Source organism: Cupressus sempervirens, chromosome 1, assembly GCF_028749045.1.
Source record: "Cupressus sempervirens isolate cs-2001-9-10 chromosome 1, ASM2874904v1, whole genome shotgun sequence".
Lineage (NCBI taxonomy): Eukaryota > Viridiplantae > Streptophyta > Pinopsida > Cupressales > Cupressaceae > Cupressus > Cupressus sempervirens.
In genome coordinates this window covers 825,692,849-825,705,144 of record NC_143118.1, presented here as the reverse complement: position 1 = coordinate 825,705,144, position 12,296 = coordinate 825,692,849, and the positions used below count along the sequence as shown (strand labels likewise).

At 36.1% G+C, this 12,296-nt stretch overlaps 1 protein-coding gene across 3 annotated transcripts in view; it reads right to left on the bottom strand.

Annotated features, from left to right (window-relative positions):
• Positions 1-2,926: 2,926 nt before the first annotated feature.
• LOC149580406 (long chain acyl-CoA synthetase 4-like) overlaps positions 2,927-12,296 on the bottom strand; it is a 124,507-nt gene continuing 115,137 nt past the window's right edge. For all 3 annotated transcript variants that reach the window (XM_089790664.1, XM_089790672.1, XM_089790678.1), the window contains exons 10-20: positions 6,453-6,620; positions 6,094-6,204; positions 5,856-5,943; positions 5,697-5,763; positions 5,504-5,579; positions 5,281-5,398; positions 4,876-5,121; positions 4,160-4,299; positions 3,825-4,007; positions 3,454-3,573; positions 2,927-3,231 (exon numbers count right to left, since the gene is read on the bottom strand). In XM_089790664.1, the coding sequence (XP_089646790.1) occupies positions 3,190-3,231; positions 3,454-3,573; positions 3,825-4,007; positions 4,160-4,299; positions 4,876-5,121; positions 5,281-5,398; positions 5,504-5,579; positions 5,697-5,763; positions 5,856-5,943; positions 6,094-6,204; positions 6,453-6,620 (1,359 nt within the window). In that variant the 3' untranslated portion in view covers positions 2,927-3,189. The remainder of the gene's footprint in view (positions 3,232-3,453; positions 3,574-3,824; positions 4,008-4,159; positions 4,300-4,875; positions 5,122-5,280; positions 5,399-5,503; positions 5,580-5,696; positions 5,764-5,855; positions 5,944-6,093; positions 6,205-6,452; positions 6,621-12,296) is intronic.

The following is a 12,296-nucleotide window of genomic DNA, read 5'->3' as shown; positions in this document are numbered from 1 at the left end:
ATGTCAAAGAGGGGCCAAATGTAAACACCTAAATCTTATTACACAACTAAGTAATCTTATTTGTCATCTTCTAAGATATTATTGATTAAATATTTAATTAATTCATTGTCATCCCCAGTTAATTTATTTATTTAATTAACTATAGTCCAATTGATAAAATCAAATGATAACCCAAAAATCAATTTATCAATTAAATCCTCCTTTATCAAATTAAATAAATATCAAAATCTATTTGATTTAATTTCTCAAAACCCCTTTTTTTAAATAAGTCATTTAATAAATCATAAACTCCTAAATCATTGCCAAAACCTATCTTTACTCCTAATCCAACCCATTCACACATGCTAACCCCACTTAGCCAACTAACCCACACATCCCATCAAACCTAAGCCACTTACCTCCTAACCATCTTTCTAAAGCTAAGCCTAATCCCTCTCCTAAACGTGCACAACTTTAAGCAAGGGTTAAGACTTGCTAACCCAAACCAAAGTCAATAATCTCTCTTGTCCTCTTCCATTCCTATCCAAGAGCATTAATGTCCCTTACATGCCATTAATGCCTCTTACATCTCTCTTACACTCTTCCTCCCTCATTACTCCCTTTGATCGTCCATTTTTCCCATCCCCTCACACTCATCCTCCTTGTGACAAGTGTCACTCCCTAATTGGCCCCAAACAAGAACAATCCATGTGCTCTCCTTTCTTTGCATCTTAGACCTTCCTCACTGTTTCTCCCTCCTCACATCCTAACCCTCCATCTCACTAAGAGAGTCCACCATCCAACACCAAAGTTATGATCTTTCAACATCATTGGGAGCATAAACATCAACTATATTATCGCATAAACATTAACTATATTATCAAAGGAATGATTATTGAAAGACAACAAAATCTAAATAATTTGATATGGTGTCAAAGCCATGAGAAATAATTGAAGAAATTAAATGAGGGTAAAGGATATTAACCACACCACCTCAACAAGCTTCATGTAGTGAAGAAAATCTATGTGGTCTAGCCAAATAACTTTGCACATATCTCTGAGCAAAAACCCTAAAAAATTTTACTTCCTCAAGATACACAATATCCAAGAAAAAAACCCTACCTCTACTATCTCACACAGTACTTGTCAAGAGGGTTTGTAAAACCCCACACATTCCATGAGAGGAAATTCATGATAAAAATTCTTGCATGTCATTTGTGTGCCCCAAAAGGAGAAATTATTGTGTAAGAAAGAACTAGCAGTGAAGTTAGGAGAAAAATCGTCTTCAAAGGCGACTCTCCACTTCTTGGAACCACCATCAAAATCTTCTCCATGACCATTTGGGCTATGAGATCTTTGCAAAGGCTAAGAAGAAATCATGGAAGTGGCTCACAAAGTGCAAACCCAAGCAAGCCTAGAGACTCACAAACACCACCGTCCTTGTCCAACAGGATTTGAATTGGTTGGAGACTATCGACGTGACTACAACGGGTGTGAAAGTCACCGAAACAACGACGTGACTACAATGGGTGCGAAAGTCATCGGAACAATCTCCAATAAAGGTTTGGTGAAAAAAGATGCCAATTGTTTAGAAGGCAACGAAGTTTTACCTTTGCGAACAACGATTGTCCATTCATCTTTTCCACCATTCGCAACAAGCTTAGCATGTGTATCCTTGCAATTTGCGAGGCACGACCAACAGGTAATCCTTGATCTTATGCTTAGTCGATTGACGTCCGTAACAAGGGTTTGGCAAGTTCAAATAAAGAACCTTGTGTGTGAAGGTATGGACCCCAACCTAGATAACAGTTTCTTTGAGATCATAGGAAAGGTCGAATTTAACGCAAACCCTCCTTTGACAACAAGCGTTCATAAACTTTTATGATTCCATGTGCACCACATTAACAAGGGTTTGTGCAATGGCATTGATAAACGACCAACAAGGCTCAAGGAGACCCGAGAAGTCCACCCACACAAGAACCTTCAACTTATCGTCACCTAAGACAGAGTAATCTGAGGACCAATGTTAGAAAACCAGCAACGAAGACCTAATTGTCTAAGGTTCGTGGTTAAAACTGTGTTGACTTGGGATCGTTTGCAAGTCGAAAAAAAACACTAAAAAAAAGATGTCCTTGGTAAGGCTTTGACCGCCTTCAAAACAGAGCCCATGAGGAGTCTAGGATTTAGAAACTCATTCTTTAAGCATCCTTCCAAGAGAGATTCTACTCACAAAATATCCTTCTCTAACTAATCACTAACATAGTCAAAATCTTGAATGTCAAGAACAAAATCGAGGGCCTTACCTCATGAAACACTTTTGGAACAAACTTGTGACGGCATTTTTTCAGTGGAGGGGCCATGAGTATTTGTCGCACCAACTCCAACACCAGTATCAATTGGGCTAAAGTTGGCCAAAACTATTATTATAAACCTCTAATGCTCTTGCAATAAATGCAATATGACAAATGCAATACACAAATGAATTCAGATAAAAAGTATTTCTACATGCAAAACCCTAACAAAACAATTTCAACTTTTATAATAATATAATCAAATTGAATTCAAATGTAACTAAAATTTGCAATGAATACCTACAAATTCGCCAAATATGCAATTTAAACAGCACACTTGTATAAATAAAGAAAGAAGGCACACATTTTACTTGACATTAATTTTATCCAACCATAATCTTCATAGGAACACTCTACGGGAAGTTGCAAACCATCGTTAGACTAAACTATGTATATATTATATAACAACTTGCACTGCCCTAAAATTTGAGGGTTTAGTTACGAAATAGGGTCTAATAGATCATATTTTCAAGGTTTGGCCTGTGATTATGCATATCATATTCAATATTGAAACCATTATATGACCTCTAAACGGTTGTTAACTACTTCTAATGCCAACAATTCCCCTACATGTGGATTTTCTTTGAAAAAGTAAATGAAAGAAATTGGATTCAAATTTCCAATTTATTACTTCTGTTTACCGATTATGTTACATGATGGCACAATGCAGGCATTCAAGAAATGTTTTTGCCTGCTTCGAGATAAAACACACAGCTAACATGTAACAAACTACATTTACACGGAAGTGCTAAAGACAATAACCGATATCGATGATCGACTCTTAAACATTATTTTTTTAAATAACGAACATATACAGATACAATTTGATTCTCCAGATTTATGCTTTCGAAGCGTCACGTCACTCCGTCTTCAAACTCAGGTACATCTTCTCGATATGTTCCTGCACATTAAGAGTTTTTAACTATGCAACATGCTTGGATCGCATGAAATAGTTTTGCTTTAATTGTGAAACTTGCTTATATTAACAATAATTAGTGTTTACTGCTTACATTAAGCACTTATTAGAATGAGAAAATAGAGGATAAAAGAGCTGCTTTCTAGCATTTTTAAATGGAATTGCCTTCGTGTCTACTAAAGCTGGAACGTGAATGCTCTGTCTTACCTCATAGTATTTTGCCATTTGTGGTCTCTTTTTCTTGGCAGTTGGTGTTAGTAGATTTCTTTCCACGTCGAATGGTTGAGGATCAATATGAATGGCCTTGATGTATTCAAATCCTTTAAGCTGGTATAGATCAGAAAAGGTTGCTTAAATCAGAAGCAGAAAAATTGAAGAAACGCAATCCCTAAAACTCCACTACTTTGGGAAACAATGCTAAATTAAACATAGCAATTGTGGTCCTGTGGATATGAATATCCAACCAAAAGATCAAAACCCGACCTTGGAAAAGAAGTCCACCTTCTTGTCATTAGCTCCCCAAAACTTGATAGATAGACTAGTTAGACGTAAAGAATGGGGGTATAAGTTGTGCTTACATTGTTCTTTTTAGCAGTTTCAGTCAGTTGTTCGAGTAAAAAGGACTTCAGTTTAGGTTCCGTGCACAGTTGATTGAAATCACCCCTCAGACCATTCTTTTTAGCCCAAGATTCAATCTCCACAGTTTCTGGGACAACTACAGCTACAAGCCATGATTCAAAGCTGCTGCCATAAATCCATATCTGTAAGAAATTTTGAAGCATCAAACAACAAAAAAATATCAGATCTGTGCAACGTACAATAATTAATAGGAGGCATGACATCCAAAAACATGCATCATAACTATCAGTTTGTATGCTTCTAGTTCTACTGCATGAATAGAGTTTAATCTTACTTCTTCTACATAGGAACATAGTGCATAAACATTCTCAAGATGTTCTGCTGCGATATATTCTCCTTGCGAGAGTTTAAACATGCTCTTCTTCCTGTCAATGATTATCAATGTTCCATTTGGCCGCACTTCACCAATATCCCCTACAAAGGCATGCATCTCCGCCTACGTTAAAATATTAATTTGCTTGGCTCAATTGCCTTGCATAAATCCATTGAAATCATCAATTTAGTTTTCACCTCTACCTTCTTTGAGATATATGCAGAAAGAACGAGTTTGAAGACAATTTTGTACTCTTATGCATAATAATGCAAGCAGACATGCCCAAGAAGTATCACTTCTCTAATTCCTTTAAGTTCCACACTCTATGCTTATAAATATGATAGCCCCAGGGTAAATTATTCAACAACAAAAGCTCATGAGCAATCTCAACTATAACAGGGGCTAATAACCATTTAACCACTATAAACGGGCCTTACGTTTTGAATGACATTTTTAACAGCTCCCAGTGCCACATCACAATTATAGCCTGGCAACTGTAAGTGGAATTCAAATTAAAAATTGAGACAATATATGACACCTACATAGCGAGATCATAAACAAACTCAAACAAAGAAATGTAATCATGATAAAGTCCATATCCAAGTTCAATTTAAGTTGTAAAACTTATGAAACAACAGCTTAGAGAAGGCATTTAACCCTTATTGATGTAATCCTACCTGTATGGAACCAGCCATCTTTATAAGCTTCTTTAGTGAGGTCATCTCTCTTGTAATACGCTGTGAATAATGTTTTTCCTCGAAAGCATATCTCTCCCCGGGGAATGGCTGCCAATGCATCATAACCCATGTCTGGGACAGATTCCAGACGTAGTTCTGTATTTGGACTTATAGGTCCAACTGTTCCTAACATTGAAAATTCATCTGGTAAACAAACAGAACTCCATCCACAAGTTTCTGTCAATCCTGCCATATACAATATTGTTTGTAAATAAACTATAATTTAATCAACTTCTACTTACCTGGAACTTTGAAATAAATATAAGTGAGCTTAACAAGAACTTAACAGTCTCAAACTTAAAAAATCCCAATTATGAAGTCCGATGTCCAAAAAAATGGGCTTACCATATCCTTGCAAGACATGACAACAAAGTGTTACCCTCAAAAATTCCTCCACTGCATTACCCAAGGGGGCTGCTCCTGACAATAGAAGACGAATCCGGCCTCCTAATCTTGCTTTAATCTGAATATTAAATACAAGCACTAGCAAAACTCATTAAACGTGACTGCCAAGACGAGCAATTTCATAATATAAAAGCAAAGATTAACAGATAACTGAAATACTAGCCTTTCTAGAAAAAATTGCATCTGCAAAAGGTGATGCTTCATATGTCTTGCATCCTAGTTTCAACCATTTAAGTTTGCTGTAGTTCACAGAATAAATCAGTATTGACATGGTTTAATTTTCTAGGGTTCAAAAACTAATCATAATTTAACATTCCAGTGATCTCACAAGGATCTTGTGATACACATTCACCTACTAGTTATAGAGAGCACTAAAAATCATTCTCCTTGTTATGCGGCTCTCTTTAATGGTTTTTGTTGCTCCTGCATCCAAAAGAAAATTACATTTACAAGGCATGTTCAAACCTGAAAAAGAAAGGACTGGAATTTTTTAATCAGGTCAATTGTTCACCCACCTGCATAGATACGATCAAACACCTTGGGGACACCTGCAAAACAAGTTGGCTTCAACTCCAGTAAATCTTCTGCCAGTAGTTTAGGATCCTTCACAAACAATCCACTCCACTATTAAAACGCCTACATATTTTGTCTACACTAAAACCAGAAATACCAACTAATTTATTTAAAGATAAACAATAAATTAATAATCTAAACTGTTTGTAGTTTGGAAACTAAAATACTGCCTTGATTTACCCCTTGCCAATATCCCACAGAGGCCCCTCGATGAAAAAAGAACTCCTCAATAATTCGATCAAATATATGAGCCAACGGAAGGAAAGACAAATATACATCCTCAGTCGTCATCTGCACATTCACAAGGCTTTATTTTGACGACTGTCATGGTTCTTTGACATCAAATTTACTGATCATGCTTTATTCAAAGATGAAAATTCAATAAGCTAATAAAATAGCAGGATAAAAATCAGAATCAAGATCTCTATCTTAGGAGGCACTTGAACACTCTCCCTATAAAGATGAAAAACATGATGTAAATAGACTAGATAGGAACAAACATGTCACTAAAAGATTTTTAGAACTTCTTTGAACGTTACCTTTTCATCAAAGTGTTCAAATACATATTCAGCTCCTGCTATGGTTAAGGCAAGTGCCTCATGCGTCAGAACAACACCCTTTGGTTCTCCACTGGTGCCACTTGTGTACATAATTGTTGAGATATCTTGAGCTAGAGGCGGTGACAGATCTGTAGGATTTTCCCCTCCCTGTGCAGCAAAAAAGCATAACTATAACAAAGACATGAAATAAAAAAGTATTCGTGTACAAAAGAAAAAACATATAAATGGATGTTTTTTTAATACATGTAGATATATTGTTGACCTAGATATGACAATAATGCTTTAATTTATGTCTCAACTGTCAATATATCTGATTCAGGTATAGTTTACCAGTTATTTTTAGCCAGGTAAGAGTTAACCACTAAAACTAGTAAAGGTGTCACTATTATTGATTTACTCTAGAATGTTGCCATATAAGAAGCAACTTATAATATTAAGTTGCATCACATTCATGTGGAGACAGGAAGAACAGTTCTTTCTAAAACAGTCCAAAAACATCAAATAAATAAAGATAGAAATTCACTTAGAAACACATCAGCAGTATCTCTATGTGAGCTTAGCCTACATATACTGACAATACAGACAAACCTTGAATCAAGGAGGAGTTAATGGTTGAATTTTTATACCATTTTAATTTCTGCATTAATTTTTTTCCTTACAGTTTGACTCCAAATTTAGCGAAAATCAGAGTGGTCTGAGAATAATGCAGCAGAGAAGTGGTGGGCATTTACCTTGTTTATGGGGAAAGGGGTTCAGTAACATTTTCTAGAAAGTAGCGGGGGTGGAATTGTTTTTAATGGGAGGTACAGATTCGAAGGAGTTTTTGGAGAGTTGAAGGAGAAAAAGGGTGGGAGATAGATTTTATAGGTGATAGTAGCCGTGTTTTCATGCTGTTGCAGGTCTATATCAGAACTAAATCCAATCTGAGCATCTGTATTGAAAACCAATAGGCTTATTGCTTTGTATTCAATTTATGTTCCAAGTTTTCGGTCAAAATCTCTCAATTTTGTTGCATTTTGTTGTGAGCTTTTAGCATTGAATTTGCCATTGCAAAATCAGTTTTGTGTCAAGTTTTGAAGGGAGAGTGTCATCATATATCATCAATGTCCACAGATCCTGGCACAACCTGTCCTACAGAGGAAACTTTGACTGCCATCATATGTAGATGCAACTCTAAGATACAGTGCTTTGAGGAGTTGAACACACACTTCATGTAAATGTAGTTCAAGGAGACTTCAGGATATTTGAGGAATCAAACAAGAAATATAAATACTCAAAGATGATCTTCATCAGCTTACCAACCCATTTTGGATCCGAAGAGATGCCTAACAAAATTCAAACAGCTTCAAAGGCCTAACAAGATCAGATTAATCAAATAGTGCAAGGATAAAAGCGAAAGGAGCTCAAGTTAATAAGCATATTGAGTGGGTTGTCATTCCATAATGTTTTCCAAATATAAAAGTAACAGCTTCCATGAAAGTAGGATCAGTGGGACAATGATTTTTAACTTCGACTTGTCAGGTTGAACAACTATTTGAACATTGCAATACACCATATAAGGAGAAGGAAACCACTATCATCTTTTCATGAAAATGAATATCATGTATGATAGAGGTTAGGGAAACAAGCAAGAACCCTTGATTCAATGATGGAGTAAATTTAGTGGTTCATTGGTAGCTCACTTTAGACTAACTCAAAATGCAACATATCTACACCTACTAAAAAACCTTATGCAAACTAGATTGGTAGTGTTGTCCTAGGAGTTAAGCAATTTTATACCACCAAAACAAAAATCTTATTCTTATCCTATTTTAGTTTGAAATGTCCTTTGTAAGTTTTGATATTCATTTGTTTATGTGGCTTCGGGATCTTGATTAATGTAAAAGATTACCACGAAGGCATTGATTATGAGATTGGTGTTGCATGGAGCACATATAGGCTGAAGAAGATTCTTGCCTCTGTACAAATATAACAAACCCTCAAGGAACTGCAAAGCAAAGCATCTAACCAAAGGTATCACAGGTTATCCAAAAGGTTGGTAAAGCAAAGTGCAATTTAGGCCACATTTGAGGTTGTATGCAGAGCATGTCAAACTCCCCAAAGTGGTTAAAAGTGCTCGAGTTGTATTCAAGAGCATACATCAAGAAAAAGGAATCTGTGGAGCCACGAATGGAAGATTAACTATCAGGTTTCTTGAAGCTTCAACTATAAATGAGTTGGCTGCAAAGGATCAACAGTCATCATATTAGCATAAAAGTGGCATTTGGTTTCCAAAGTGTCATCTAACATCAGAACTAAAACTGAGAGCAGGATCTCATTGGTTAACAGTTTGTCTTCCTTGATATATTGGTTTATACCTTGACTCTTTACTTGCCCAAAGGCTTATGGAAAACACAAAGTTAACAATAGAAATCTATCAAAGACCCCTGAATTGAAAGGTACAGCTCCCTTATGAGTGCAAGATATACAAGGAATTTTTTTTGGGGGGTTTTGGGGTATGCTCTTAACCAGAGAGCAGAAGAGGCAAAAACCAAGTTACTCAACACTTCAAACAACCTAGACAAAGAAAGGGGATTATCTCATAAGATGCAATCTACTCAAACTAACAATGCAGAGAAACAGAAACATGCAGGACTGACTACGATGGCAGGAAGAAAGGAAAGATAATGAAACAAGTAATTCCTGGATTACAAAGTTAGCCAATGTTTTGACAATACCTGGATTGTCTATTCCTCAGCGGCTTCCATACCAATTTCCAGCTTCATTATGCAAAGAACTAAACTAAACACAGAGTACGACGAACAAACATGCTTATGCTGAAGATAGTAAAGCATACAATCTATTGAACTAGTGAAATAAAGCCAAGTTCATTCACATTCTTTCAACTTTCAGCATTAACACATTCATTCCATAAACTCCACTTAAACTAAATGAACAACAAAATTTAAAATGAATTCAAAATCTCACATAGTAGTCCTAGCTACAGGGGTTTGCCCAAAGTAAATCTTGTCGATCTTATTTACATCTTAAAAGGTTACATTTATAGGCCTTCTCAAAATCGCCGGTTACATTGGATGATTGCTCAACAAAGCATCTCTGAACAAAATAATCTAAAAATACGACAAGCTCAAATCATTGTCCATTACAAAGATTAGGAAAATGCTAAGAATGACTACAAAAAGAAAGAGAAGGGAAGAATGGCAGATGTTTGGAAAAGCATCAAAATCATCATGCCTTCTTTGAAGTAACTGATTTAGCCCTATATGCTTTCATAGCTTCGGTTACTTTATCCAACGCTTTGACACCTGGAATAAGGATATTTTCGGCCCAGATCATCCAGTAATCATGCATCTCTGTAAGTTCATCAATTCAAGCCACTCTCGATTGGAACTTCTCCATTTCTCTTTTGATGACCGCATCCGTTGCTGACAATTCTTGGATCTTGGCCACTTGGAAGATGAGCAAGTCAATAGCTTCGTCAACAAATGCCAAGAACCTGGACTTCATTCTTTCAATGTCCACCAGCTTTCCATTAGTAGACACAAAGGACTTTGTGTACAAGATCTTCAAGTATTGAAACAATTTGTTAATGATCTTTGGCACTAGGTCGTACACATCCTTGAGTTCATTTGCAGATCTCACAGATTTTTCAGCATTGTGCTCTTCTTCGAGCGGGCAGTCTGGAACGAGGTCCTCTCCATGTCCTCATGTCTGAAGGTCTTTTTCTCATTAAACATGGACGCGGAGGATCCAAAATCAATGTCACAATACTGCTCTTGTGCAAGAATGCCAAATGCTAACTGCATCAACACCTTGTTAATTGACAAGAGAATGGACTGATCTGGAAACAAAATCTGCTTTGTTTCTAGATTGTATCTCTCTATGCACTCCACTAATTCTGGGGCATGAACTGCCATTGGAAAGCTGACTTCTTCTACCAATTCACTCTCTTTGAGTTTCAAAGTAATTGGGTTAATGGGTTGGGAATTTAACCTCCTATGTAGATCACCCAAATCATAGAACTTGTAGGATGTATCTGTATAATCTTTTAACTCACTTTCCAAGCTAACTAATCTTTCGTAACCAGCATCTTTGATTGCCATTCGCCATGATCACAAGATGCAGTTCTCAATAAATAGTCGTTAAATACACTTGTAGAAATTAATTGCTTGCAAATCCGATGAAATTGCTTTAAGAAATAAGTATGTTGGCTCCACATGAACGAGATTAAGTTCGGCCAAAGATTATAACAGCCGGATTTGCATTTAACTCCTTAAGCAACAACTATTTAAACTTTCAATTTATTTGCACTTAAAATATTAAGTTCCCGAAAGCACTCTTACTTAAAGTGATATGACTAAAGTCATTGAAAAACATAAATACTTAGCTTTGCGGGAAGTGCCTTACTTCGCTTCAAAATCTAGACTGCAGATATTCTTAGCAATATTAACATATATGGGAAAGAAAGAAACACTTAGCTTCTCCGCAAACCCATTTTCCTTATATTTTGAATCGCAGCACTGAGAGTAATCCTTTTGCTAGCTTGCACATTCTGTTCTTCCACTTTCCGCCAAAGGCTTTAACACTACTTTTCCTTCCTAACAAGTTCGCATATTCAACACTTACTTCTCTGAAAGTATCTTTTGGTCATCTTCGAAGGATATTTGAAATTTTGGTTAACTTGACTTTGTATTCTCAAAGCCTCTGGAAAAGTAGCCGGTTTTGTTACCTTTGGGTGGAAAATTCCTTTCTCAACAACATTTTCCGAACTGAGGCAGAACAAACAGTATTCAACTTTTAACTTCGATTTGATGGGCTTGAAGAAAGATCTCAAACACACCTCACTAGTTATGAGCCATTAAATCATTATGCTCATACTATTTGATTATTTGAACTGAGATTTGGCTCATGTTCATGAGGCTTTGGAAATTGGATAAAACGACTACATTTCCATGAATATGCAGCAACAAAATCATAAACCCGTATTTCTTAGTAATATTTGATCTTATCTCCACAGATCTAAATGAGAAACACCCTTGCCTCTATCCATAGTGATGAGTCCTGATAGTGCTCTATTTTTATTAACCTTTTAACTCCTACATTTCCCACTTCTTTGGCATGAAATTCCCTTTTTGCTAAATTATTGATAGGAAAGTAGAATATTTGGTACTTCCTAAAAGAGGGAAGAATAGTTCCTAAAAAGCTATTATTTATAAGAAAATGATATATTTTGACTGGTACTACTACAGGAACTAAGGATGCATGAGTATGGAGCCAACCGTTTAGTTGGAAGAGCAGCTTGAAAGCTGTAATTTTGCTATGTTATTTAGGGCAAATAGTTCTGAATGTTTAACAGATCAGTTTTGGGCAGTTTGTTACCTTGGCCAAGTTGTTTTGTAATCTATTATGTGTGGCCAACGGCCAAAACAAATTATTATCTATATTTAAGGAGCAGGCCATCGGCCATTCTAGCATAGTTATTAATATGGTTAAACATTTTAAGCCTATATAAGCAAATGTTAATCAAAAGACAATATAGGCATGATATGAAAACACTCTGTTTATATTATCTCTGAAGTCTGTGATATTAAAAGCATGGAGTTTCTGTAGCAGCTAGTTTTAGAACATCTCTCACCTTGTGAACCACAGGAGGGCACCCTCTCGGGAAACTTGGTGAGATTACTTAAGTTCGTTTTGTGAGTATTTCAGTATTGATTGATTTCATGTGTCCTTTACAGATTGAATCGACTGTGTGCATTTATAAGAAGTTTATCGCATATATGTTTGTTAATTAAATCTATATAATGCTTCTTGTTGTTAACC